The following is a 26,526-nucleotide window of genomic DNA, read 5'->3' as shown; positions in this document are numbered from 1 at the left end:
AGCCTTTTTCCAGTCATCCGGGACTTTCCCCGTTCGCCACGAGTTTTCAAAGATAATGGCTAAGGGCTCTGCAATCACAGCCGCCAATTCCTTCAGCACTCTCGGATGCAATTCGTCCGGCCCCATGGACTTGTGCACGTCCAGCTTTTCTAAATAGTCCCTAACCACCTCTATCTCCACAGAGGGCTGGCCATCTCTTCCCCATTTTGTGATGCCCAGCGCAGCAGTCTGGGAGCTGACCTTGTTAGTGAAAACAGAGGCAAAAAAAGCATTGAGTACATTAGCTTTTTCCACATCCTCTGTCACTAGGTTGCCTCCCTCATTCAGTAAGGGGCCCACACTTTCCTTGGCTTTCTTCTTGTTGCCAACATACCTGAAGAAACCCTTCTTGTTACGCTTGACATCTCTTGCTAGCTGCAGCTCCAGGTGCGATTTGGCCCTCCTGATATCTTTCCTACATGCCCGAGCAATATTTTTATACTCTTCCCTGGTCATATGTCCAACCTTCCACTTCTTGTAAGCTTCTTTTTTATGTTTAAGATCAGCTAGGATTTCACCATTAAGCCAAGCTGGTCGCCTGCCATATTTACTATTCTTTCGACTCATCGGGATGGTTTGTCCCTGTAAACTCAACAGGGATTCCTTGAAATACAGCCAGCTCTCCTGGACTCCTTTCCCCTTCATGTTAGTCCCCCAGGGGATCCTACCCATCCGCTCCCTGAGGGAGTCAAAGTCTGCTTTCCTGAAGTCCAGGGTCCGTATCCTGCTGCTTACCTTTCTTCCCTGCGTCAGGATCCTGAACTCAACCAACTCATGGTCACTGCCTCCCAGATTCCCGTCCACTTTTGCTTCCCCCACTAATTCTTCCCTGTTTGTGAGCAGCAGGTCAAGAAAAGCTCCCCCCCAGTTGGCTCGTCTAGCACTTGCACCAGGAAATTGTCCCCTACGCTTTCCAAAAACTTCCTGGATTGTCTATGCACCAGCAAATATCAGGAAAATTAAAGTCACCCATGAGAACCAGGGCGTGCGATCTAGTAGCTTCTGCGAGTTGCCTGAAGAAAGCCTCATCTACCTCATCCCCCTGGTCCGGTGGTCTATAGCAGACTCCCACCACTACATCACTCTTGTTGCTCACACTTCTAAACTTAATCCATAGACACTCAGGTTTTTCTGCAGTTTTGTACCGGAGCTCTGAGCAGTCATACTGCTCCCTTACATACAGTGCTACTCCACCACCTTTTCTGCCCTGCCTGTCCTTCCTGAACAGTTTATAACCATCCATGACAGTACTCCAGTCATGTGAGTTATCCCACCAAGTCTCTGTTATTCCAATCACGTCATAATTCCTTGACATCACCAGGACCTCCAGTTCTCCCTGCTTGTTTCCAAGGCTTTGTGCATTTGTATATAAGCACTTGAGATAACCTACTGATCGCCCCCTTCACAGTATGAGGCAGGAGCCCGCCCCTCACAGACGTTCCTGCCTGTGTTTCCTCCCAGTATCCCGCTTTCCCACTTACCTCAGGGCTTTGGTCTCCTTCCCCCGGTGAACCTAGTTTAAAGCCCTCCTCACTAGGTTAGCCAGCCTGCTCGCAAAGATGCTCTTCCCTCTCTTCGTAAGATGGAGCCCGTCTCTGCCCAGCACTCCTCCTTCATGGCACACCATCCCATGGTCAAAGAATCCAAAGCCTTCTCTCCGACACCACCTGCATAGCCATTCGTTGACTTCCACGATCCGACGGTCCCTGCCCCGTCCTTTTCCTTCCACGGGGAGGATGGACGAGAACACCACTTGCGCCTCAAACTCCTTTATCCTTCTTCCCAGAGCCACGTAGTCCGCAGTGATCCGCTCAAGGTCATTCTTGGCAGTATCATTGGTGCCCACGTGGAGAAGCAGGAAGGGGTAGCGATCCGAGGGCTTGATGAGTCTCGGCAGTCTCTCCGTCACATCACGAATCTTAGCCCCTGGCAAGCAGCAGACTCGGTTTTCCCGGTCAGGGCGGCAGATAGATGACTCAGTCCCCTGGAGGAGAGAGTCCCCGACCACCACCACCCGCCTCCTTCTCTTGGGAGTGGTGGTCGTGGAACCCCCCATCTCAGGACAGTGCATCTCATGCCTTCTTCCCTCTCAATGCTAAAATCCGGCGTGGAGATTACCTGGACATCTCCCAGCCATCTCTCCCAAATTCCTAGTTTAAAGCTCTCTTAATCAGTTGTGCCAGCCTCCATCCTAGAAGTCTATTTCCTTCCCTACTCAGATGAAGTCCATCCCGAGAGAACTGTCCTCTGTCCATGAATGCCTCCCAGTGGCCATACATCCCAAAGCCCTTCTTATAGCACCACTGCCTAAGCCATCTGTTGATGGTCATAATCTTGTCACACCTTTGTTGCCTTTCTCTAGGAACAGGCAGAATCCCACTAAAGATCACCTGAGCCTCAATTTCCTTAAGCATCTTCCCCAGCCTAGCATAGTGTCCCTTAATACTTTCCAGCGAGAACCTAGCTGTATCATTTGTTCCCACATGATGGATAATTAGGGGATTCTTTCCTGCTCCCTTTAGGATCCTTTTCAACCTCAGGTCTACATCCCCTATCTTAGCACCTGGTAGAGAGCACACCCTTCTATTCTCTGGATCAGCTATGGTTACAGGCCTGTCTATTCTTCTCAGCAAAGAGTCCCCGATCACATAGACCTGCCTTTTCCTGGTGACGGTGCTATTCTCCAGTCTATCCCCTGTCCCCTCTGGCTGCAAGTTCTTTCCATTCCTACTTTCCCTTGTAATCCTCTTCAACCCATCCTGTATCCTCCTGGGGCTCATATTTGGTGTAGTCTCCATTGACTCTTCCCCTTTTCCTATAGGGCTAGCCGCTCTTCTCTTCTTCCTTGCCCTTCCACTTTCAGTGACTACCTGCTGAGCCCCTTCTTCATTTTCCAACTCTGCAAATCTGTTCTTGATCTCTATTTCTCCTTCACTAGCCCGTTTTTTCCTCTGCCTGGTTCTTTTAGTCACATGCTTCCACTGACCACTTTCCTCACCCAATCTCCCCTCAGAATTCCTCAGTCTTGCTTCCATCTGCAAGTCTGAGCTTTTCCCTTCAGATACCTCATGTCTTTGCTCCATAATCTGCTCAAACCCCTTTCTAAACTCAACCAGACTTTCTACCTGCATCTCCAAACCTCGGATCTTTTCCTCCATCAGCTCTATCAGACGGCATTTCCGATAGACAAAACTCTTACCAGGTACCCCCTCCAGGATTATGTACATACCGCAGCTTCCACATCCAGTCGTCTTCATTGTGTCTTCCACTACATGAGTCACTCCCACTGCTGCCTCTGTATCTGTCATAGCCTTCCCACCTAAATCCTGTTAATATGGGAAACACAAACCACACCAAACCACCACCACCCACAGCGAAAACAAACCCGAAACAAGTACCACAAGACGAACTCCCTTTACAAACGCCCACTGAAACTCCCCTGTTTGCTAGCTCCTGTGCCGCTACAGCTGTCTGTGCCGCTGCCTGACTGGCTTTATAAGAGCCCTAGTCAGAGAAGCCCCGCCCCCTAATCAGGGCTCAGCTTCCCTCCCAGCACAAAGTCCCTACAAGCCTCTTCTCCTCCAACAGAACTCCCACTGAAACTCCCCTCTTTACAGCTCTGTTTGCTAGCTCTTGGGCCGCTACAGCTGTCTTTTGACTGTCACTATGGTGGCCTATTACCTTCATCTCTTCTTCTGGAGAAAAAAAATTTTTAACCATGTTTTTTCTAAACACATCACTTCAGTATATGAAGTGGAGTGTTGCTTATTAACTATATCCTGGGCTAATAAACATTTCAGACCCCCACTGGCACCCAAACCATGGCCCCGCTCCCCTCTCACTCGTCCTTATGGACAGTAAAAAGTGGGAGGACCATGGCCTTCCCCCTGTTCCGGTGCCCCTGCTTCAGACTCCAAGTTAGTTTATCCAAGGATAGGATTGATACCTCACAAATAGGAAATGCATTCAAGTTATATAAATATTTACATGAATGATAATGAAGGAAACTTTAAAACACTGCGCAAACAGAATTATGAACAAACTTGTAATTGTCATTCATATTACAGCTTCTTATCGTTTACTCAAGGCACAAAATTCTTCTGGTTATTAACTATCCCCCAAAATTATGTAGTCTGTTAGTTACCGCCACATATAAAATGGAAAAGTATTCTTATATAAAAATTATCGTGCAATGTGTTCTTTAAGATAGTTGTAGGAAGCAATGTTCCTTTATACACTTTATTTTCACTGAAACTCTATTGGTGACTAAGCACAATATACATGATCAGACTATTTAAAAATCCTTACAGGGTACACTCTGCACTTGAATAGCACACCTAGTTGTGCATCGGACCTGAAGTTTGTGCTCACATCCATTTATATATGCTCCTTAGCTAAATTGTTGCTGCCTTCCTCCTACATAAAGAAAATAAATGTCTACAACAAAAATAAATCAATGGTGAACAGCAATTCAAAGTACCGATGTTATAACTTTTGTATAATTCAGATCCACATATACACAGCAAGGGAACAGTAGCTCATCAGAGCTGGAGTGTATTTAAATATTTTACAGTGCCCCCAAGAGACCATAAAGATATTATTTGTCTCTTGTGAAAATCCCCCAAAAGGAGTTCAAATTAAAATGTCATTTCTGATTTTGTCCCATATAGGTAAATTCTCCCATTAAAAATATGCCTTGCATCTCCATGAGTTACTTCTGAACTGGGAGGAGTTGATCAAATTCCTCTATCAGCTCAATAAACTAGAAGAAAAATCCCACAAGCTTTTCATGGTACAATGGATAAAGAGAGTTAAAAATCTGAACCATCACTTTGACATTTTTCCATTTAAAAAGCATTAGAACAGGGTTATTTACTTGCAGTGCCGTTAAATCACATTATATAATAGCTGTGTCTTAAAATAATGTGCCTGTAATAATACGCCAGATTGTTCGGTGAGCTACATAAATTTAGAGGACTTCACATTTAACTTCCAAGTATTTGACTACCTGGTAAAGATGAATGAGTAACAGCCGTGTTAGTCTGTATTCGCAAAAAGAAAAGGAGTACTTGTGGCACCTTAGAGACTAACCAATTTATTTGAGCATAAGCTTTCGTGAGCTACAGCTCACTTCATCGGATGCATACTGTGGAAAATACAGAAGATGTTCTTATACATACAAACCATGAAAAAATGGGTGTTTACCACTACAAAAGGTTTTCTCTCCCCCCACCCCACTCTCCTGCTGGTAATAGCTTATCTAAAGTGATCACTCTCCTTACAATGTGTATGATAATCAAGCTGGGCCATTTGCAGTAGTACAGTCTACTGATCTGGTCATTAAAGAAAAAGATAGGATAAATATGATATTGGCTTAGTGATGTGGAGCTCTATTCAGAAACATCCAGGATCAACTAAGCATTGTCCATCTAAATGAGACTTGTTCATGTTTGGTATCTTAAGCCCATTTTCGGTTTTAAAATTTCAAGATCAGCATAAAAGTCTGAATAATTTGCACATCACAAGCTTTTGTATCCTGCATGCTGTTAAGTATATAGATCAGCCCTTAAGGCATGCTAGCTCACTTGAAAGACATGCATGTCAGATACTTGAATCCTTTTTTGGCCTGCATTTTCAAAATGATTTACAGAATTATATCTAGTAGTTGCAGTTTCCAGTCTATTGTGTGATGTGACTGCTATCAAGGCGGATGCTATCAAACTCACCTTGGAAATTATACAGCATCCATCTGGTGAGGGGTTTTTATAAGATATTGTTTTAATATTTAGAAACAAGTTCTCCATTCATTATATAAGTAAAAGGTAACATTATGTGAGACTCTGTTACCATTGTATGCATTGTTGGCTATTCCATGAGTGCAAAGTTATCCAGAACCTCATGGAACTGAGGGCATTGTTTGTGGGGAAGTGGATTGAGTGAGGCTGATTTTCACTAATAAGTGCTTCCAAAGACAGATTTCAAAAAGTGATTACAATAGCCTTCCATTTACATAGCATCTTTCAACCTGAAGGATCACAATGTGCTTTCTAAGCTCTAGTGGTCCCTCACACTCTAGTGGAGAGGATTTCCAATAAAACCTTACTACTGGCAGACTGCAAGTAACAGTCTTATAGGGGAGAGCTCCAGCTCCCTGTGTGGGGTGAGGCACAACAGTCCTTAACCCACAGCCACCTGGCTGGGGAAGACAGTAATTAACAGCCTATAATTAACAGTCTGTGAGGAAGCTCTGGCCCTTTGGGCAAGGCAGAGCCACAATCAGTCTTAAGCCTTCAGCCACCTGGGGCCTTCTGGCCTAGGAGCGAATAGGCTGCTACCCAAAGGGTGGTGGCTCGCAGCAGGCGGTAGGGGAACCCAGGCCCACCCAACTTCACTGGGTCCCTGCCCAGGGCCTTAACAGTGGCAGAGGTCTCCACCACTGGGTCAGTGGGGAATCCAGACAACACACTGACTTACACTCCCACAGCAGAACTGGACTAGAGTCTGGTCCCCCTGGACTATTTCCTACCAGAGTCTGGGTGTAGGATCCCATGGTCCAAAAAAATCCCCTGTCTCCTCATAGTATTCAGCCACTGGTAGCCCCTGGTGGTCCTCATCTGCATCCCCTGATGGTGGGACTGGACTTGGCTTGGCTCTTATAGGATCATTTGCTCCGTAGAAGAGACCTCCACTCTCCTGTGGCTCAGCAGCAACTGAGGTCCAGGGCTCTCCTTCTCTACTTCCTGTCCCGCCCTGGTACTTCCAGTGAGTGGGGTGGGGTGGATTTGGCTCTGCCCACCCAGGGGAGGGAGGTCAGTCTGTCTCACTACATAAGCTTAAACAGCTGTACATTGCATTTGATCCACCACTGAAGTGCAGCTGTCTCTGGGGTGGAAGGCAACAACTGCTTAACTATGCATATTCACACTAAACTGTGGGTTCAAGAAAGTCTGAAATGAAGAATAACTTAATAAATTGAAATTATAAGGAAAATTTAGAAATGGAAAATTTAATTACCATGTAATAATAATACCAAAGTCAGAATTTGGCTTGGATTCCATGGCTAATACCTCTGCTCCTCTCTGTAGTGACGTTGGATTTTTAGTAGCCAGAAGTGGTTAGAACTTGGTTTGTATCCTCTAAAAGATTCTACGTTCCTTCGGTCATTATTAAACCAATATCCCAGGGAGGGCCCTTAATTGTACCCTGGGACATTGGTTTAATAATGACCAAAGGAATGTGCTTCTTACTTCCCCAGAAATACTTACAGCAGCCTGCTTTATTTTTTGGCAATCTCTGATTCAAGTAATTGCCCAAGCCCCACCAGGCTTAGATGGTGAGAGCTCTGATTAGTCTTTGATGGTCTGGCTGCAGGCAGAGTGCTACTTCTCAGGAAATCACATTTGCAGCCATGGACACTAATAGTTAAACATTCGTGGCCTTTATGTTGGCCAGTGTTGCATTAGAAATGCAGTGAACCACCAACTTTCCAAAAATGTTAAAGCGATAAATTGAAGTGGAATGTGCCTTAATATTTCAGCATCAACTTATGGCAGACTGAAAATTCTCCCTTTAAGATGCAGATAGATAGTGGCATGTGCAAAAGTAAAAGCTTCTTGCTTACATTTCCTGGTTCCATATTTGCACTGGGAAACACCTTTGACTATTTGACAAAATGTTTCTGGTGTAGCTCCTGTCACGGAGTCCCTGGGCAATGCTCTGGAACTGCTCCTCATGAAGCCAGTCAGGACTCCGGGGAAGTCTCCTCTCTGGGAGCAGACTGTCTTCAGGACACAAAGCTCACACAGCTTCCACCTTCCTGGGTCTGACCTCGGAGCATTCAGCATCCTCTGCCCCTCCGTGCGCTTCCCACAGCGAGTCTGCTCAGGCGGGGCTCCTGGGGAAGCCAGAGGGTCCTGCACCCCAACTTCGCAGTCAGATGTGACTCTCAGACAGCCAGTAAAACAGAGGTTTATTAAACGACAGGAACATGGTCTAAAACAGAGCTTGTATGTGCAGAGAACAGGACCCCTCAGCTGGGTCCATTTTGGGGGGCAGTGAGCCAGACAACCACGTCTGCCCTTCACTCCATGTCCCAGCCAGCCCCAAACTGAAACTCCCTCCAGCCCCTCCTCCTCTGGGCTTTGTTCCTTTCCCGGGCCAGGAGGTCACCTGATTCCTTTTTTCTTCAATCCTTTAGCTCTCACCTTGCAGACTCCTGCACACACCTGCCCTCTAGGGCTCTGCAGTGATCATACACCCTTATCCCACCACCTAGATACTTAAGAACTGCATAGGGGAAACTGAGGCACCCCCACACTATTCAGAGGAAACATTAAGAACAGTCCCACTTCGTCACAGCTCCTTTGGAGTAAATGAAGAGGAAATTAATAGGCAGCAGGTTTAAAACAAACAGAAGGAAGCATTTCTTCACACAACACACAGTCAACCTGTGGAACTCTTTGCCAATCAGTGGTTATTAGCCAGGATGGGCAGGGATGGTGTCCCTAGCCTCTGTTTTCCAGGAGCTGGGAATGGGTGATGGGATGGATCACTTGATGATTACCTGTTCTGTTCATTCCTTCTGAAGCACCTGGCTTTGGCCACTGTTGGAAGACAGGATACTTGGCTAGATGGACATTTGGTCTGACCCAGTATGGCCGTTCTTATACAGCAAGGAGAAATTTAACCAACCTTGTGTTTATAGTTGGTGCAGTGATCCAGTAACTATCACTATTTTGTTTTGGCTACAATAAATACAAATTTAATTAAAAACAAAGTTGTTTGGTGGGATGCACACTCAAATTAATTTCTCTCTTTGGCTTTAAACAGAATGAATGCCGCATGTTTCGTATTCAGTTTGGTGGAGATTCAAAAGAGCAGGCGCTGGAACACTGCTATAATTGTGTGCAGAAACTTGCAGACTATGTAACAGTTCAGGTAACAGATGAGCAAAGCCAAGAGCTGCACCAAGGTCATAGTCAGCTGGCTAACCGTGAAAGACAAGTGAAGGACTCCGAACAAAATACATCGATGCTGCATGGAGTAAGCCAGAAGAGTGTGTGTGTGAAACTGAGAAATATAATGGTTGCCTACTTTAAGTGCCATGTCCATACTCCTTCAAGCCAGTGGTTTTCAACCTTTTTTCATTTGAGGACCCCTACAAATTTCAAATGGAGGTGCGAACCTCTTTGGAAGTCTTAGACATAGTTTGCAGACCCCCAGATGTCCGTGGACCATAGGATGAAAACCACTGCTTTAGGCCCAGAGCTTGGGTGTGTAGTCTAATAAGAATATGGTCCTTGTGTGGTTGTTGGGTATAAGACATCACTATTTTAATCCTGTTGTTTAATAGTACAAATTTTTGAAAAGAGGCATTTCATCTATGCATTTGTCCAGAAACAAAACTATGCTATCTGCTAATGTAGTATCTTATTGACAAGCAGACCAATATTAAGATAAACCCTTTATTATGAACAAGAACTATGTATAGCAATGAGGTAACAAACTTCCTACTACTCTGTGTAGCTGCAGCCTGTGACTCCTGTATCCTAGGCTTCTTTGTTTCTGCCCAGCAGGAAGTATGTCACATTACACTTTTTGATACTGTCTCACATGACCTTCTCATAAATAAACTAGGGAAATATAGCCTAGATGAACCTACTACAAGGTGGGTGCACTACTGGTTGGGAAAGCATTTTCAGAGTAGTTATTAATGGTTCTGTAGTGAGGTCTTCGACATTGGTGAGGCCTCATCTGGAGTACTGTGTCCAGTTTTGGGCCCCACACTACAAGAAGGATGTGGAAAAATTGGAAAGAGTCCAGCGGAGGGCAACAAAAATGATTAGTGGACTGGAACACATGACTTATGAGGAGAGGCTGAGGGAACTGGGATTGTTTAGTCTACGGAAGAGAAGAATGAGGGGGGATTGGATAGCTGCTTTCAACTACCTGAAAGGGGGTTCCAAAGAGGATGGATCTAGACTGTTCTCAGTGGTAGTTGATGACAGAACAAGGAGTAATGGTCTCAAGTTGCAGTGGGGGAGGTTTAGGTTGGATATTAGGAAAAACTTTTTCACTAGGAGGGTGGTGAAATACTGGAATGCGTTACCTAGGGAGGTGGTGGAATCTCCTTCCTTAGAGGTTTTTAAGGTCAGGCTTGACAAAGCCCTGGCTGGGATGATTTAGTTGGGGATTAGTTCTGCTTTGAGCAGGGGGTTGAACTAGATGACCTCCTGAGGTCCCTTCCAACCCTGATATTCTATGCTTCTATACCTTATTGGAAAAATCTGGGAGGTGGGTGGGCACAAGCACGCCCACTTCTAAAGGCCCTTCGCCCAGCCTAGCGGGAGGGACCACTGGACCCGGGTTCCAACTGATTACTTGGGACAACTAATGAGAAAACAGGGGTCGGAGTGATGCTCATAAGTTCAAAAAAGGGTACCGGATGGGGACACCAAGCAGAGGACCCCGGACAGCTCCCACTGCTCCTCAAAGGGAGCCAGCGGATGCTGCCCAAAGGAACTTTGCCCGGAGGCGTGAGACAATTGATCCCAGAATTGCAGAGCATCCCCTCATCCAGCATCCAGCTCCTGGTATTAAAGATGGCAACCTTTGTGAGGACCAGGAGGAGGTTGATGAGGAGATCTTGAGACTTTGTGGGGCCACGGACAGGGTGTGCGAAAATGAATAAGTGCAGGGAAAAGTGCAGCCAGAACCTCAGCAAGAGGTTCTGGAGGAGCTGGAAGAGGGGCTGCAACCTGGCGCATTCAAGGTCGGTGTGCGCCAGGTTCTCCCTCGCCGCAGAACGGGAAGGCCTCAGGAATGTGTGTGAACTGCGTCAGCTACACACCTGTGCTCACAGATCCGTAAAGGAGCCACCAACCGATGTGCCCGGCAGCCCGTGGGACCAGGGTGGAATAGATACTGGCCCACCGGGGCTCCTCACCCTCTACAGATGGTAAGTGGTCCTGCCATTTGGTGTCGGAGCGGGACACAAGAGTGAGGAAATGCAACATGTGGAGCATGAGCATGTATAGGGCGTGGTTCGGAAGTGAATCAGATACAGGACGTGCAGCTGGCTCGAAGTATGGGAGTGGGGAGGCTGGGGGAGGTTCACGGAACAGGGGCCCGATAAAAAGGTCCGGAGGGCCTGGGGTGAGGATGGACAGGGAGCCTTATCTTAGGGCCCGCCCCAGGAAGATGAGAGAAGTGGGTGACAAGGTAGCCCCCACCTCCTGAAGTACGCGCAGGGGGGTTGGAAGGGTGAAGAGCCCCATACGCCGACCAAGCACCCGGGGATTCTCCCAGTCCCCCCGTCATAATGCAGGAGGTCTCCAACCCTGGTGATTTCTGCCAGGGCCAACCTCTGGCGCATCGAGGGAGACTCCGTCACATGCACATGTAGATCAGGGTTGTGTAGCAGGGGCTCCGCAAGGAGTCTGCCCCCTCGCTGGCCACAAGGGACCTGGTTGCCGAAAAGAGCTTCCAGGTCTGGAGGAGGTCCTGGTAGAAGGCCGGCAGCTTGGAGAGGTCTCACGGAAGACCCCTGCCAGTCTTATTGGAGCCGTTGGAGGCGGCGGCGGAAGGCATGTGCCAACGTGCTCCACGCCAGACTACCTGTATCATAAAGGAGTCTCTGCAGGGCCTGGAGGCGGAAGACAGACCTGGCTGCGAAGGCAGACCATGTCCTGCCCTCCCTCCTCCAGGGGAAGACTCAAGACCCCTGCAGAGACCCAGTGCAGTCCTGGCCAGAAAAACTCCAGGGCTGTCCTCTGGAGCCTGGCCAGGATCCCCGGGGCCAGGCTCAGGGTGTTGAGCTGGTGCCAGAGCATGGACAGGACTAGCTGGTTCAGCACCAGCGCTCTCCCTCACAGGGAGAGACACTGGAGCAGTCCTGTCCATCTCTGCAGCCTCTCACCCACCCTAGGCTCCAAATCCTGCTAGTTCTCCAGTGAAGAAGGATGCGTGGCGGAAAGAAAAATGCCAAGATAGAGCACCAGATGGCTTGAAGCGTGGGTGAGAGGGAACTCGCCTGCCACTCGTCCCCAACCACCAGGCCAGAGCTTTTGACTCAGTTGACCAGAGCAGAGGAGGCCACTGAGTAGATGGCCTGGCAGGCCTCGACCCGCACCAGGTCACCTGGGTCCTGCACCATGAGGAGCACGTCGTCAGCGTACACCAACAGGACCAGCCGCAGCTCCAGCTCCCGAAGCACCAACCCCATCAAACTCCGGTGGAGGAGACAGAGGAAGGGCTCGATCGCCAGAGCGTACAGCTGGCCAGGGAGGGGGTCTGTAGCGAGGCGGTGTGGTTCCCTGCCACCCCAGGGAGGGACAAGCCCCTCCGGACACTAAAGGGGCAGAGCCAGTGACTCCTGCACCCACCCCCCAGAGGTCAATGCGCAGGACAGGAAGTATAAAAGCCCAACCCCAGAGCTCACTGGAGGAGCAGCCACCAGAGAGGCCAGTTGCCTGCAGCCTAGCTCCCGGTTGGGAGACCCCAGCAACAGGTGGCAGACCCAAAGACTCACCCGCCTGACCAATGCCTGCCCCTCGCCAGTTACCTAGAGGAGCTGCCAAGCCTACCCCTCGCCAGTTACCCTGAGGAGCCCATGGTACTTGACCCCCCCGGAGGACACCGTCCGGACCCAGGTACCTCTAGAGGGGGAGTTAGGAATTAACCCGGGGGCATCGAACCCTAGTCTGGCTGTATCACTGCCAGAGCCTATGTCAGTGTGTTGCAGCCAGGATCCCCACTGACTCAGCAGCAGGCCTTCTGCTAGGACGCAGTGGAGTGGGTGGGCCTGCTTCCCCCCGCCACCCAACTTGTGGGTGGCAGTCTCCCCCTCTCCCAGGCCCCTCTGAGCTAAGAGCCTGGGCTTGTTGTTTACCTGCCTTTGCTCAGCTCCTGCCTGAGGACCTGAGCCCTTGACTCGCTATTGCCACCAACCACGGGCTGGTACAAATAACTGTCTGTGTTTGCCTTTATTGCTCCATGGTGAGAGACTGCCGCAACCAGGCTAATACATCGTCAAGAACTGAAAGGAAGTAGCGAGGCAGTGTGGTCTCCCGCCGCCCCGGAGAGGGACGAGCCCTGGCCAAACCCCTCCACATGTGGAGAATGTGGCCAGCAGTCCCCTGATCCCTGTGAGAAGGGGTCTTAGGAGGAACGTGCCCAGGATGGCCATGGATATGGACAAGCTCATTAAGTTCCTGGCTAAGAGCCAGCAGCAGCAAGCGGCAGCCCGGCAACAGCAGCTGGTCCAGCAGTTAGGGGCACAACAGCAACAGCTGATTTTGGAGCTGGGACACCAGAACCAGGACCACCAGCAACAATGCCTGCAGCAGTTGGCAACTCTGCTCCCCCGTCCTGCAGAACCCCAGCCAGGAGACACCGTTGGGCCGTCCAGTGTAGTCCGCCGATCCAGTTGACCAAGATAGGCCCCAACAATGAACCCAAGGCCTCCCTTGTGATCTTTGAGAGGGTGGCATTAGTCGTGGGGTGGGTCCAAGACCAGTGGGCCACCCTCCTGGCCCCGTATCCGACCGGGACCGCCACACACTGTGTACTGCGGACTATCGATGGAGGAGGCACAGAGTACAACCGGGTAAAGGCAGCGATTCTATATGCCTTGGACGTCAGCTCGGAAACCTCCTGGCAGCGGTTCTGGAATCTGACCTTCCCTACGGATGCCCGACCTTGGTTGGTGGCCCAGGAGCTGAGGGAGGCATGCAAGCAATGGCTACAGCCCGAGAGGCGAACCCCAGATGAGCTCACTGAGCAAGTTATTATGGAACAATTTGTCCACATCCTCCCACTGCAAGGAGGGGCCTGCGTCCTCCGCCATTGGCCTGCGACACAGGCCGCCGCCGTCACTCTGATGGAGGATTTCCTCGCAGCTGAAACCCTGTGGGGACTGGCGATTCGAGCCCACACACCAGGGCCCGAGCGCCCTAACCTAAAGAAGAAGGGGAGCTCCCGGGCCGAACTACGAAACCCTTCACGGGGCCAGGAGCCCCGCTATAGCAGTCCGGAGGTGCCGGTTCGACAAGCCCCAGCGACTGCTGAGCCAGGGGTCAGGGGGACCAATCGAAGCCCCCCAAGGGGCCCCGTGGGAACATCTGCCCAGCCTGAGCATCCAGAGCTTGGACCCTGTTTCTTCTGTGGGAAATACGGACACCTGCAGCGTGACTTCACCGAGATGGACTGCAGCCCCGGTCACGTTTGTGCGGGAGAAACCCACGCCTGATGGCCACACCCCACCAAGATTACAGTGCCAGTAGTTGTTGGGGATTGCCCGACCCTGGCCCTGATTGATTCAGGATGCGGCCAGATGCTAATCTGCCAAAATTTAGGCCTTCCAGCTGACCTGCACCTGTGGATGATTTGACTGCAATTCATCCACGATGATGTCTGGCCCTACCCCAGTGCCCGAATCCGGCTAACCATTGACAGGGTCATGCGGCTGATGGTGGGCGGCCTGGCTCCTCAACTAGCCTACCCGGTGATCCTGGGACTTGATTGGTCCTAGTGCCCAGAGGTCCTTCACTCAAGTGCTGAGAAAGGCCCTGAGGTCACCCTAGTGCCTGAAGGGGGCTGCCCTAAGACCTGCTCCAAGGAGCCAACGGACAGGGAGGAGAGCCCAAGGAACCCCCGCCGGGGCTCACCGTCGAACCCATGCTTAGCACTGACTTTTGCCAGGACCAAAGGGAGGACCCCACCCTCAGTCAAGCATATGAACAGTTAGCGGCCGTCGATGGGACTCTGATCGATCAGTCCCAGACAAAGTGGTGGCCCCATTTCGAGTTGCGCTGCAACCATCTCTTTTAGATGGAATGAGACCCTCACACCGGAGAGCTCCAGACCCAACTTCTTGTGCCTTAATGTCACCGATGAGCTGTAATGAAACTCGCCCACAGCATCCCGGCCGCAGGGCACTTGGGCCATGAAAAGACCCTCGCTCGAATTTTGACAAGGTTCTTCTGGCCCGGTGTACACTAGGAGGTGAAGAACTATTATAGTTCCTGTCCAGAATGCCAGCTAGCCGCTCCGCCACGGACGCCCAAGGTCCCGTTGATTCCCATGCCCATTGTAGAAACGTCGTTCAAGTGAGTAGCCATGGACTTGGTGGGCCCCCTTCCGAAAAGTATTGCCAGATTTCAGTACATACTGGTCATCGTGGACTATGCCACCTGTTTCCCCGAAGCAGTACCACTATGGAGCATCACTGCCTGAACAGTTGCTGATTAACTCTGAAGGTCTTCACCCACGTGGGCCTGCCCTGGGAAATCCTTACTGACCAGGGCACCAAATTCACCTCCCAGCTGCTGCAGCTGATGTGCGACCTGGGGATTAAGCAGCTGCACACCTCCATATACCACCCGCAAACCTATGGCTTGGTTGAATGGTTTAACCGTACTATGAAGGACATGCTGTGCAATTTCCCCCAGGTGACCTACACCAATGGGATCAGCTACTCCTGCCCTTGCTTCTGGCCATCCGTGAGGTGCCTCCATCCCCCTTATAAGAGAGTCACCAATCACCACTACCCTACATTTCCTCCTGGGAGGAATCAGAATTGTAGGACTAGAAGGGACCTCAAGAGCTCATTTAGTCCAGTCCCCTGCAGTCATGGTGTTTGTTTAACCTGTTCATAAAAATCTCCAATAATGGAGATTCCACAATGTCCCTAGGCAGTTTATTCCAGTGCTAAACCACCCTGACAGGAACGTTTTCTAATGTCCAACCTAAACAACCTTTGCTGCAATTTAAACCCATTGCTTCTTGTCCTATCCTCAGAGGCTAAGGAGAACAAATTTTCTCCTTCCTCCTTATAACAACCTTTTATGTATTTGAAAACTGTTATTGTGTCCCCTCTCAGTTTTCTCTTCTCCAGCCTAAACAAACCCAGTTTTTTCAATCATCCTTCATTGGTCATGTTTTCTAGACCTTTAATCATTTCTGTTGCTCTTCTCTGGACTGTCTCCAATTGGTCCACATCTTTCCATAGTTGCCCCAGAATTGGACACAATGTGGCCTAATCAGCATGTAGTAAAGAGGAAGAATGACTTTTTGTGTTTTGCTTACAACACTCCTACTATTGCAGAATGAAGTTTGCTTTTTTTGCTATAGTATTACACTGTTGACTCATATTTAGCTTATGGTCAACTATGAGCCCCAGATCTCTTTCTGCAGTACTCCTTCCTAAGCAGTCATTTCTCATTTTGTGTGTGTACAACTGATTGTTCCTTCTTAAGTGGAATACTTTTCATTTATCCTTATTGCACTGATTGAACTGTGATCCTTATTAATTTAAATTCTGTTTTGATACTTTCCAGCCAAGTCACGTTATAGATAAACCTCCAGCCCAGTCATGCACAAGCTTTCCAGAGAGACAGAGATCCGTGACAGAGCTAGCACAGGTAGAGTCAAACACTGTCATATGACAAGACACCGCTTCTCTCTGGCAGGGAGAGACAGTTTGTGGCAGGCTATGTTGATGATGTACCAGCTTGTTCAGTGAAACAGGAACTTGCAGACATCAAGACAGAAGCACACAAAGACCATACACTGAGAAAAGGGCAGGACCTTGTGTGTCTGCTGTTGAGTAGCCATGGACTTGGCTGCAGAACCTCAGATTTCACTCTAATTAACATTCAGACCCTTATGGCTAGAAAGAAAAATATTAGATGCACTTAAACCAATCTAGTGTGCTGAGACAAATTCCAATTTTTACTTAACTGTGGGCTGGTGAATAAATTTAGAAACACATACTAACCTTGATCCAGAACTGCCACTGCTATCAATAGAAAGTTCAAAGAACAAGGTAGAGTGGCATGTATATAGTAACTACATTTTTTTATTTGTTCAGTACTTTATCACATTCAGTATCAGTAAGACAACATGGCACTATTATTCTTGTCCCGTTTCTGTGTCTTCCCCCTACACTTCCTTCCTAGCAACAACTCCCAGTTCCCCGTGGGCTTCACGTCTACCCTTTTACCCTATTTCCACTGCCCATGTGAAGGGCAGTGGAATAGTAAAACTTTCCTTAGAAGTCATTGGCTTTAGAGTTGATAGTTCAGTGACATTAATAGGGGCCTAGGAGTTCACCCCTCTCAAAGCTATTGATTTCCATAGACATCAATGCATGGGTTAGTGTCTGTTCATGTTTGGAAGGTTGTTTTTGCAACCATGAACCCTAAACTTTTTTTAAACACAGTGGAGATTTTGCATTAGGTGAATGGCATATAGGCCTCAAAATATATCACAGCCTAGATCTAGCACACAGGCTGTTTCTCACCTGTGTATTGGTCTGTTTGCAAACTATAGAATACTTCCATCAAAATGCTAAAGCCTAATGCTAATTTGTCAGCTGTAGTATCAGAGGGAGGAATGCGGCCACTGTCCACTCCTTAAGTTGACAGTTGGAGTGGGCCACTGATTCTCTCACAATGGCAATCTCAGTTAGAGACACTAATTCTGAAAGTAGAATGGGGTCTGCTCTGGAAGGTGCCTTGCTGTGGTAAATTAGAGGTTCACCAAGAGCAGTAGATGTGCTGTAGACAGCTACACATGCCTGTGCAGCATGGGGTGGAGGCAAGCTGAGGGTCAACTCTATTGCATGGCTGTGAACTCCAGTGCATCAGACACACTCTCCTCTGACCATCTTCTCCCCCCGCCAGCTCCTGCATGACACTCTTACGTTGGCTGCTTTGGGAGCCATCTAGTTACTAAATTGTCTAAACACAGACTAAACTTTTTAAGAATATATATATATCATCCTAGTCTAATCACACACATCTCTGATATTTATAATACCTGCTCCAGATCAAAGGTTTTTGGTAGCAGGGCAGTAGCAATTATTGAGACTTTTCTCATGACATACACAGTAGTCACACACTGCAGCCATTACTACAATTGCTAGAACTTTTAGATTGCTCTTACTTGACTATACCAGGTAACGTTCTCCCTTTTGGAAAAACAACTGCTTTTCTATGTCCACTGAGATTTTATCAAGCAGTCAAATAATCCTTTACTGGTTTGTGTGCTTTCAAGTCAGCTGTTAACATATTGTCTACTTACATAATGAGGTTCCTCACCTTTAGCACTTTGGGCCACATGACTGCTGACCAGCAAGACCTTACAAGCTTTTGGCTTTGTTTTCCAACTCTACTGCCATTTTATAGAATTGTAGAGTCTCCTTCAGCCACTTTATTTTGCCCTGGACTTAGACTTCAGAAATGCCTCTTTCAGTGTGTGTGCTTTGAGATTGTCACATCTGCTGAAATGTGGTAGTTGTTGCCACAAACTGACCAGGTAGGGTGTTTTGTGCTAGCAGCCTTTATCTCAGAGGTTTAGAGACTAACCAATTTATTTGAGCATAAGCCTTCGTGAGCTACAGCTCACTTGATTGGATGCATTCAGTGGAAAATACAGTGAGGAGATTTATATACATAGAGAACATGAAACAATGGGTGTTACCGTACACACTGTAAGGAGAGTGATCACTTAAGATGAGCTATTACCAGCAGGAGAGCGGGGGTTGGGGGGGGGGGGGGGAAGAAAACCTTTTGTAGTGATAATCAAGGTGGGCCATTTTCAGCAGTTGACAAGAACATCTGAGGAACAGTGGGGGGAGGGAATAAACATGGGGAAATAGTTCAACATGTTTATTCCCCCCCTCCCCCACCATTCCTCAGACATTCTTGTCAACAGCTGGAAATGGCCCACCTTGATTATCACTACAAAAGGTTCACCTCCCCGCCCCTGCTCTCCTGCTGGTAATAGCTCATCTTAAGCTATCACTCTCCTTACAGCGTGTATGGTAACACCCATTGTTTCATGTTCTCGATGTATATAAATCTCCCCACTGTATTTTCCACTGAATGCATCCAATCAAGTGAGCTGTAGCTCACAAAGGCTTATGCTCAAATAAATTGGTTAGTCTCTAAGGTGCCACAAGTACTCCTTTTCTTTTTGCAGAGATTTAGTTGTGTGACAAAGTTCCTCCTCAGCCTTGGTAGGTCCTATGCTTATTGGCGGATTTTCTCACCTCAGTTTGGCCACTTTCATGGCTCAAATCTGCCATTCATTCAGTTAGCCTCATCACTGGCCAGCATAGGGAAAGGAAGAACAATCTCCACAGTCTCTGCTGATCCACCTAGTGGATCAGGGAACAGGCCAGAGACCTTCCCCTCTGGTGGAACCCACAGTCCAGTTCAACTCCTCCGATATCAAGCAGGGAGTTGGAGGGATGGGGGGAACCCGGACCCGCCCTCTACTTCAGGTTCCAGCCCAGCGCCCTGTAGATTGGAGCTGTCTACAGTGGCTCCTGTAACAGCTGTGTGACAGCTACAATTCCCTAGGCTACTTCCCTGTGGCCTCCTCCCAACACCTTCTTTATTCTCACCACAGGACCTCCCTCCTGATGTCTGATCATGCTCATACTTCTCAGTCTTCCAGTAGTACGCCTTCTCACTCTCAACTTCTTGTGCCTCTTGTTCCCAGCTCCTCACACGCACCACAAACTGAAGTGAGCTCCTTTTTAAACCCAGGTGCCCTGATTAGCCTGCCTTAATTGATTCTAGCAGCTTCTTGATTGGCTGCAGGTGTTCTAATCAACCTGTCTGCCTTAATTGTTTCCAGAAGGTTCCTGATTGTTCTGAAACCTTCCCTGTTACCTTACCCAGGGAAAAGGGACCTACTTAGCCTGCTCTCCTGCTGCTGCCCTCTGGCCTAGGCTTTCCTTGCTTTTGCCCCTGCTTTCGGCTTCCCCCCGACCGGGCCAAACGCTCTCCCCCCTTTCTTTTCTTTTTGTTGTTGTTTTTTCTTTCTCCGCTGTTGCTAGAGTGCTGGCCGGCTGCCGGCCAGCTGTTAGCCCCGCCCGCCCTCGGACACTGCTGCCGCTCCAGCTGAAACCGCCCCCCCCCCTCGAGAGAGGGGGGACCTGCTGGCCCACTTCCCCGGAGGAGAGGGAGTGGAAGGACCCAGCCCCCAGACCCAGCTGCTTGCTGTTTGTCTGCGGACCTGTCTCCGGCTGAGAGAATTTCTTATCATCCGCTCCGGCATCCCTGAAATGCGAAAAAGAAAACCCGGAACAGACAAGAGAAACAGCCGTCTACTGGAGGAACACCACCCGGGGAATCTACAGATCGCCGCAGAGGGGGCCCAAGACTGAGTAACTTTCGAACTGTGCTCTCGTGCGGGGGGAGGCCTTGACTATGTCGTGACTGTGTTTGTAGGGACACAGGGGGTGTGGCACGGAGCTGCCCCCCGATCCATCTGTGTTCTCCCAACCCCCACACTACTATCCTCATCACTGCCCCCTCCATCGTCATTGCTGGCTGCTTAACATCTGCCTCTGGACTTGTGCGCCCCCCCCCACCCCCAAACTGCCCATCCCACAGCCTGTCTCTTTTTACCTAACCCCAACTCCTGTTAACCACCTGCCACCGCCCTCACTGGGGCATCGGCAGTGGAGGGCACCGGGGTGACCTCCGCTGCTGCCATGTCCACCGCCTCCCCAGACTCTAGGGGAGCCCCCCCAGCCAGCGGGAAAGGCCAGGGCAAGAAGAAGAGGAAGGGCCCTGCTAAAAGCACCAGGCCCTCCGTGGCAGGGGCCACCCCCACTGCTGCGGCCCCGCCACTGACCACATCGGAGGCTGCCGCCCAGGAAGCGGTGTAGAGGGGCCTGGGGGTGGGGGGGCGTTTGTCCCCCTAGAGCCGCTGGAGGACCTGGGCGTCCGCCCGGTCCTGACCCCTGTCCCTCCTTTTCTTCCCAATGCTGCGCTGTTAGCCGCCATTTCCACCCTGGGGAAACCTGTTTCTGTCATCAGCCCTCTCCCATTCAGCTGCAAGGACCCTCCGTCACATCTTTTCCGTCCGCCAGCAAGTGCAGCTTCTACTGCCGTCGGCGGCGCATGACGGAGAGGCGCTCAAGGGGTCCTTCCTAGTCCCCCACCAGGGGGCCCGTTACCGGATGTATTTCTCCACGGGGGAAGCCCGGTGCTACCTCTGCCGGGCATCGGGGCATGTCCGGAGGGACTGCCCCTTAGCCCGGCAAGGAGGGGCACCTGGGATCCCTGAGATCTGGCAGGACATCAGCCCCGTCATTGCCGACGCCCCTGGCCGCCCGATACCCGAACCCGCCCCCCCTCCTCTTCGGACCACCACTTCTCCTGCTCAGGCCCAAGGGGCACCTCCCCTACAACGCCCAGACGAGTGGGAGAGCCCGCCCTCGCGGCTGACAATCTGATGGGGCCTATAGAGGAGGGTGTGGCAAAGATACCACCACGCATGGGAGAGAGCCTGCCCCAGGGAGAATCCTCCCTCCCTTATGCTGCCCCACCGTCCCCCCCCCAAGTCCCTGAGCCATCGCCTTTACCCCCTGATACGACCCCTGCTAACCAGCCCCCAGATGATGCCATGGAGGGCTGGGCCCTAGTCCAGGAGAAGCGAGGCAAGCGGAAGGCTCAAGCTCCGCCTCATCTACCCAAGGCAGAGGCCCCCCGGAGGACCAGGAAGGGGGGCACCAATGCCGAACCTTCCGCTTTGCCCACGAGTGCGTCCCATCCACCGGTGTCAGCCGGGAAAGACGTGGTAGCACCGGAAGGTAGTGTCTCCCCTCCACGGGAGACCCTCCCCTCCGAGACCCTCGAGGAAGCCCCTTCTGTCCTGACACTACCCGGAGGCAACAGTCATGGCGGGTGCCAGCGGGGTGAACCCTGGGGCGATGGAAAGTGTCCTCTCCTCCATGTTCAAGGAGATCGAGGCCATAGATCTGACCCCGGTCGCCCAGGGGGAGGACGACCTTTTGCCAGCAAACCTCGATTTGGGCGACCTCACTCCACCCCTCTTTTCCCCATGCTCCCTCCCCCTAACTGCTGCTTCTGCTCCCACCTCCGAGGAGCCCCTGGACTTCTCCATCGACCCGGCCGCTGATGGCACCCTGCTGACGACCACCGATCCTGCTCAGGTGACAGCCGGCGCCACACGGCCGGGACACGAGCCGCCAGGGGCACCCCCCTTTGGTGCGGAGCAATCAATTTTCTTCCCGGGCGGCGGCCCAACAGAAGATAATCCACCTCCTGATGCTGTGGCCGCTAAATCCACCATAGAGCCCGCACCCGGTATCACTGAGAGCTCCCTCCCCACCCCCTTAACCCTCGAGCCTGATCGGGAGGTGCCACTATCCAGCTGCTTCCCTCCCGAAACCCAGAACCTCACCTCTGCTCCTGCCCCTGCCCCTACCCCTATCCAGTCTACCTCCTACGATGTTATCGCCACCCCCGGGGCTGTCTCCTTCCCTTTTCCAACTGATGACCCCCAGGGAGCGGCCTTTGCGTTCTCCTGCCCCGACCCATTAGGGGCTGTTATTTTTCCTCCACCGCCCCCTATCGCCCCAGGGCTTGAGGCGGGCCTAGAAGCTCCAGCCCATCAGGCACCCCATTCGGGGTCCGCACCCTGCTTGCCCATTTTAGTGGGCCACGGGGCTGCACCAAGGGCCCAGCCGGGGAACAACTGGGAAACCGTTCCCCACCCCCCCATGAGCTGCGAGGAGCGCTGCGGAAGTTTTTAGAGGATGTCCGTGGCTCCCACAATAAGGTACAGCTTGCTCTCCAGTGATGGGGGGGATTTTTTTCAAATCCTCCGGGCCACAAGGGCCCTTATGGTGGAAGGTAAAGGGACAGGGAAGCGGGATGCCGCGGCCTACTGGCGGGTCCGCATCTTCCGTGACCAATTACTCACCTATGGGATGGGTCAAGGACTGTTGCGCGGCCCGCTGGTGGATGCGAGTGTCCCTGCCAGTAAGGATCCCCCCTGGCCCTCCCCATGACACCTCTCACCATCGCAACGTTGAACACCCGGGGCTGTAGGATGGCTCTCCGCAGGTCCCAGGTGCTCTCCTTCCTTCGGGAGGGAGGGTACTCTGTGATTTTCCTGCAGGAGACCCATACGGATCCGACCACCGAAGACAGTTGGCGGCTGGAGTGGGGGGACAGGGTCTACTTTAGTCATTCCACGATTCGGCAGGCTGGAGTGGCGAACCTGTTCTCCCCCGACCTACGGCCCAAGATGCTAGGGGTCGCCGAGGCTGTGCAGGGTCGCCTGCTGCATCTCCGGGTCCGTATAGAGGGGCTCGTGGTTCATCTCATTAACATCTATGCCCGGACATCGGGCCCGGAGCGGCTGCAATTCTATCAGCAGGCCCGGGGCACCTTTGTTCGATCCCGCATCCGCCTCCTTTGGGAGATGGATCGCGGCTCCCGCTTCTTCTATGCCCTGGAGAAAACGAGGGGGGCCAAGAAACACGTCACCTGCTTCCTGGCAGAAGACGACACCCCCCCTCACGGAACCGTCAGAAATGTGCGGAAGGGCCCGAGCCTTCTACTCAAGTCTTTTCTCCCCAGATCCGACCGACCCTAGCGCTTGCAGAGTGCTTTGGGAGGAGCTCCCTATAGTCAGCGCGAGTGTTCGAGACCGGCTAGCGTTGCCTCTCGCTCTGGCCGAGTTCTCGGAAGCCCTCTGTCGTATGCCCACTTATAAGTCTCCAGGTATGGACGGGCTGACCGTGGAGTTCTACCGCGTGTTTTGGGACGTCCTCGGCCCAGACCTAGTCACCGTCTGGGCCGAGTCTCTGCAGAGTGGGGTCCTCCCTCTTTCGTGCAGGTGAGCTGTGCTCGCCTTATTGCCGAAGAAGGGGGATCTCCGCGATTTACGAAATTGGCGTCTCGTCTCGCTCCTCAGCACGGACTACAAAATCGTAGCGAAAGCAATCTCGCTGTGGCTAGGATCTGTGCTGGCGGACATGATCCACCCAGACCAGACCTACACCATCCCGGACCGCAGTATCTTTGATAATCTATTTCTGGTTCGGGACCTTTTGGAACTCGGGTGTAGAGACGGTCTGTCGTTCGCCCTCCTGTCCCTAGATCAGGAGAAGGAGTTCGATAGGGTGGACCACGGGTACGTCCTGAGCACTCTGCAGGCGTTTGGCTTTGAACCCCAGTTTGTGGGTTTTCTCCGGGTGCTGTACGCTTCCACAGAGTGTCTGGTTAAGCTCAACTGGACCCAGACCGAACCGGTCAGCTTCGGGCGAGGAGTACGGCAGGGGTGCCCGTTCTCGGGCCAGCTGTACGCTCTGGCGATCGAGCCTTTCCTCTGTCTCCTCCGCAAGAGGCTGACAGGGTTGGTGCTGCGGGAGCCGGAGCTGCGGCTGGTCCTGTTGGCGTACGGTGATGACGTGCTCCTTGTGGTCCAGGACCCCAGCGACTTGGCGCGGATGGAGGCTTGCCAGGCCATCTATTCGGCAGCCTCCTCCGCCCAGGTCAACTGGGTCAAGAGCTCTGGCTTGGCGGTAGGAGACTGGCAGCAGGCGAGCTCCCTCCCACCCATGCTTCAGACCATCTACCTGCTCTACCTTGGCGTTTACCTTTCTGCCACGCATCCTTCTCCGCCGGAAAACTGGGAAAATTTAGAGGGCGTGGTGATAGAGCAGCTCCGGAAATGGACGGGACTCCTCCGATGTCTCTCCCTCTGAGGGAGAGCGCTGGTGCTTAATCAACTAGTCCTGTCCATGCTCTGGTACCGGCTCAACAGCCTGGTCCCGGCCCCAGGTTTCCTGACCAACCTCCAGACATAGATTCTGGGGTGCTTTTGGTCAGGAACGCACTGGGCCCCTGTAGGGGTTCTTCATTTACCCCTGAAGGAAGGAGGACAGGGCCTGAAGTGTCTACACACTCAGGTCTGTGTCTTCCACCTCCAGGCCCTACAAAGGCTCCTCTATGGTGCAGGCAGTTTGGCGTGGAGCACACTGGCGCACGCCATCCTGCGCCACATCCGAGGGCTCCGATATGACTGGCAGCTCTTTTATCTCTGTCTGGGAGGTCTTCTGCGAGACCTCTCCGGGCTGCCGGTCTTCTACCAGGACTTCCTCCGGACTTGGAAACTGTTTTTAACGACCAGGTCCGTGGCAGCCACCGAGGGGGTAGATCTCCTCGCGGAGCCCCTGCTACACAACCCCCAGCTCCGTGTGCAGGTGGCGGAGTCCCGCTCGGTGCGCCAGAGGTTGATCCTGGCAGAAGTCACGAGAGTCGGAGACCCCCCTGGACTACAACAGGGGAGACTGGCTGGATCCCCTGACGCTCGCCCAGCGCATGGGGCTCTCCAGACCTCGCACCCCCCGGTGCATACTTCAGGAGGCGAAGGCCGCTTTGCCGCCCGCTGCTCAAGCTTACCTCGACCAGGTTCTGCTCGAGGGCACGCCCCGCCCATCCTCTACCCCAGGCCCGCCAGACCTTTTAATTGGACCCCTGCCCCGCAGACCCAATCGACCCCCTCACCCCTTCACTGTGAGCCAGCTGCATGAACTGCAGCCGGTACGCTTCCAAACCGCACCAAGGAAACATCTATACACACTCGCGTTCCACACCCTTCACGCCCTCACCCTAGTGGCCCGCCCTGACACAAAGTGGCGAAACCTTCTGCCACCTTTGGAGGCTGAGCAGCCCCAGTGGGCCAGCCTATATTCCACCTTGGTTCCGAGGCCCGTTGGGGATATCAGTTGGTGGCTCCTTCATGGAGCTGTGAGTACGGGCACGTACTCGGCACGGTTCACCCCCATCCCAGATTCTTGTCCCTTTTGTGGTGCGAGGGAAACCCTGGCAGACGTATATTTGGAGTGCGCCAGGCTGCAGCCCCTTTTCCAGCTCCTCCCAAATCTTCTATTACGTTTTTGGTTGCATTTTTCCCCTCACCTTTTTATTTATGCACTCCCCATCCGTGGCCTCACAAGGTCGCGGGATCTCCTAGTTAACCTCCTTCTGGCCCTGGCTAAAATGGCCATCTATAAAACCAGAGAGAGGAGGTTGGCCGATGGAGTTACCTGTGACTGTGGGGCCGTTTTCCGATCCTTGGTCCTTTCACGTATCCGGGCGGAGTTCCTCTGGGCGGCATCCACCAACTCCCTTGATGCTTTTGAGGAGCAGTGAGCGCTGTCCGAGGTTCTCTGCTCAGTGTCCCCGTCTGGGTCCCTTTGTCTGACCCTTTGATTGGGGAAGAGAGTAAGGGACCCCAGCCCCAGCCATTGCTGCTGCAGACACCACCACCTTAGAGGAGTCCTTTCACACGTGGGTGCACGTGCCCCTTCCCCCCCCCCCCCCCCCCCCGGATTGTCCACCCCACAGCCTGCCCCTCTTGTTGGGTGCTTTCAGAGGAGGGAATTGTTGGTGACACTCGGGTGTGGTGTCAGGTAACTCGAGGGGGTGGAAGACCATGAGAGTCGATGAAGCCCCCTCGCTCTGGGCCACCAGGTAACTTGGAAGGGTGGAAGACCACGAGAGTCGAGGAAGCCCCCCACTCTGGGCCCAGGCAAGCTTGAACACTTCCCTCCCCTGAAGCTAATGAGAAAACAATTGTGATTGGTTGCTGTGTTACACATTGCATATGCTGCTGTTTTTACTTTGTAAGTGTGTTATGCAAATAAAA

At 51.7% G+C, this 26,526-nt stretch overlaps 1 protein-coding gene across 1 annotated transcript in view; it reads left to right on the top strand.

The window, feature by feature from the left end:
* REC114 (REC114 meiotic recombination protein) overlaps positions 1 to 26,526 on the top strand; it is a 126,297-nt gene that overhangs the window by 93,405 nt on the left and 6,366 nt on the right. The window contains exons 4-5 of the mRNA XM_043523398.1: positions 8,869 to 9,081; positions 16,377 to 16,460. Of these exons, the coding sequence (XP_043379333.1) occupies positions 8,869 to 9,081; positions 16,377 to 16,460 (297 nt within the window). The remainder of the gene's footprint in view (positions 1 to 8,868; positions 9,082 to 16,376; positions 16,461 to 26,526) is intronic.

This window comes from Chelonia mydas, chromosome 10 (assembly GCF_015237465.2).
Source record: "Chelonia mydas isolate rCheMyd1 chromosome 10, rCheMyd1.pri.v2, whole genome shotgun sequence".
NCBI classification, from domain to species: Eukaryota; Metazoa; Chordata; order Testudines; family Cheloniidae; genus Chelonia; species Chelonia mydas.
Note: the sequence above shows the minus strand (reverse complement) of the source record. Positions and strands in the feature narration are given on the sequence as shown.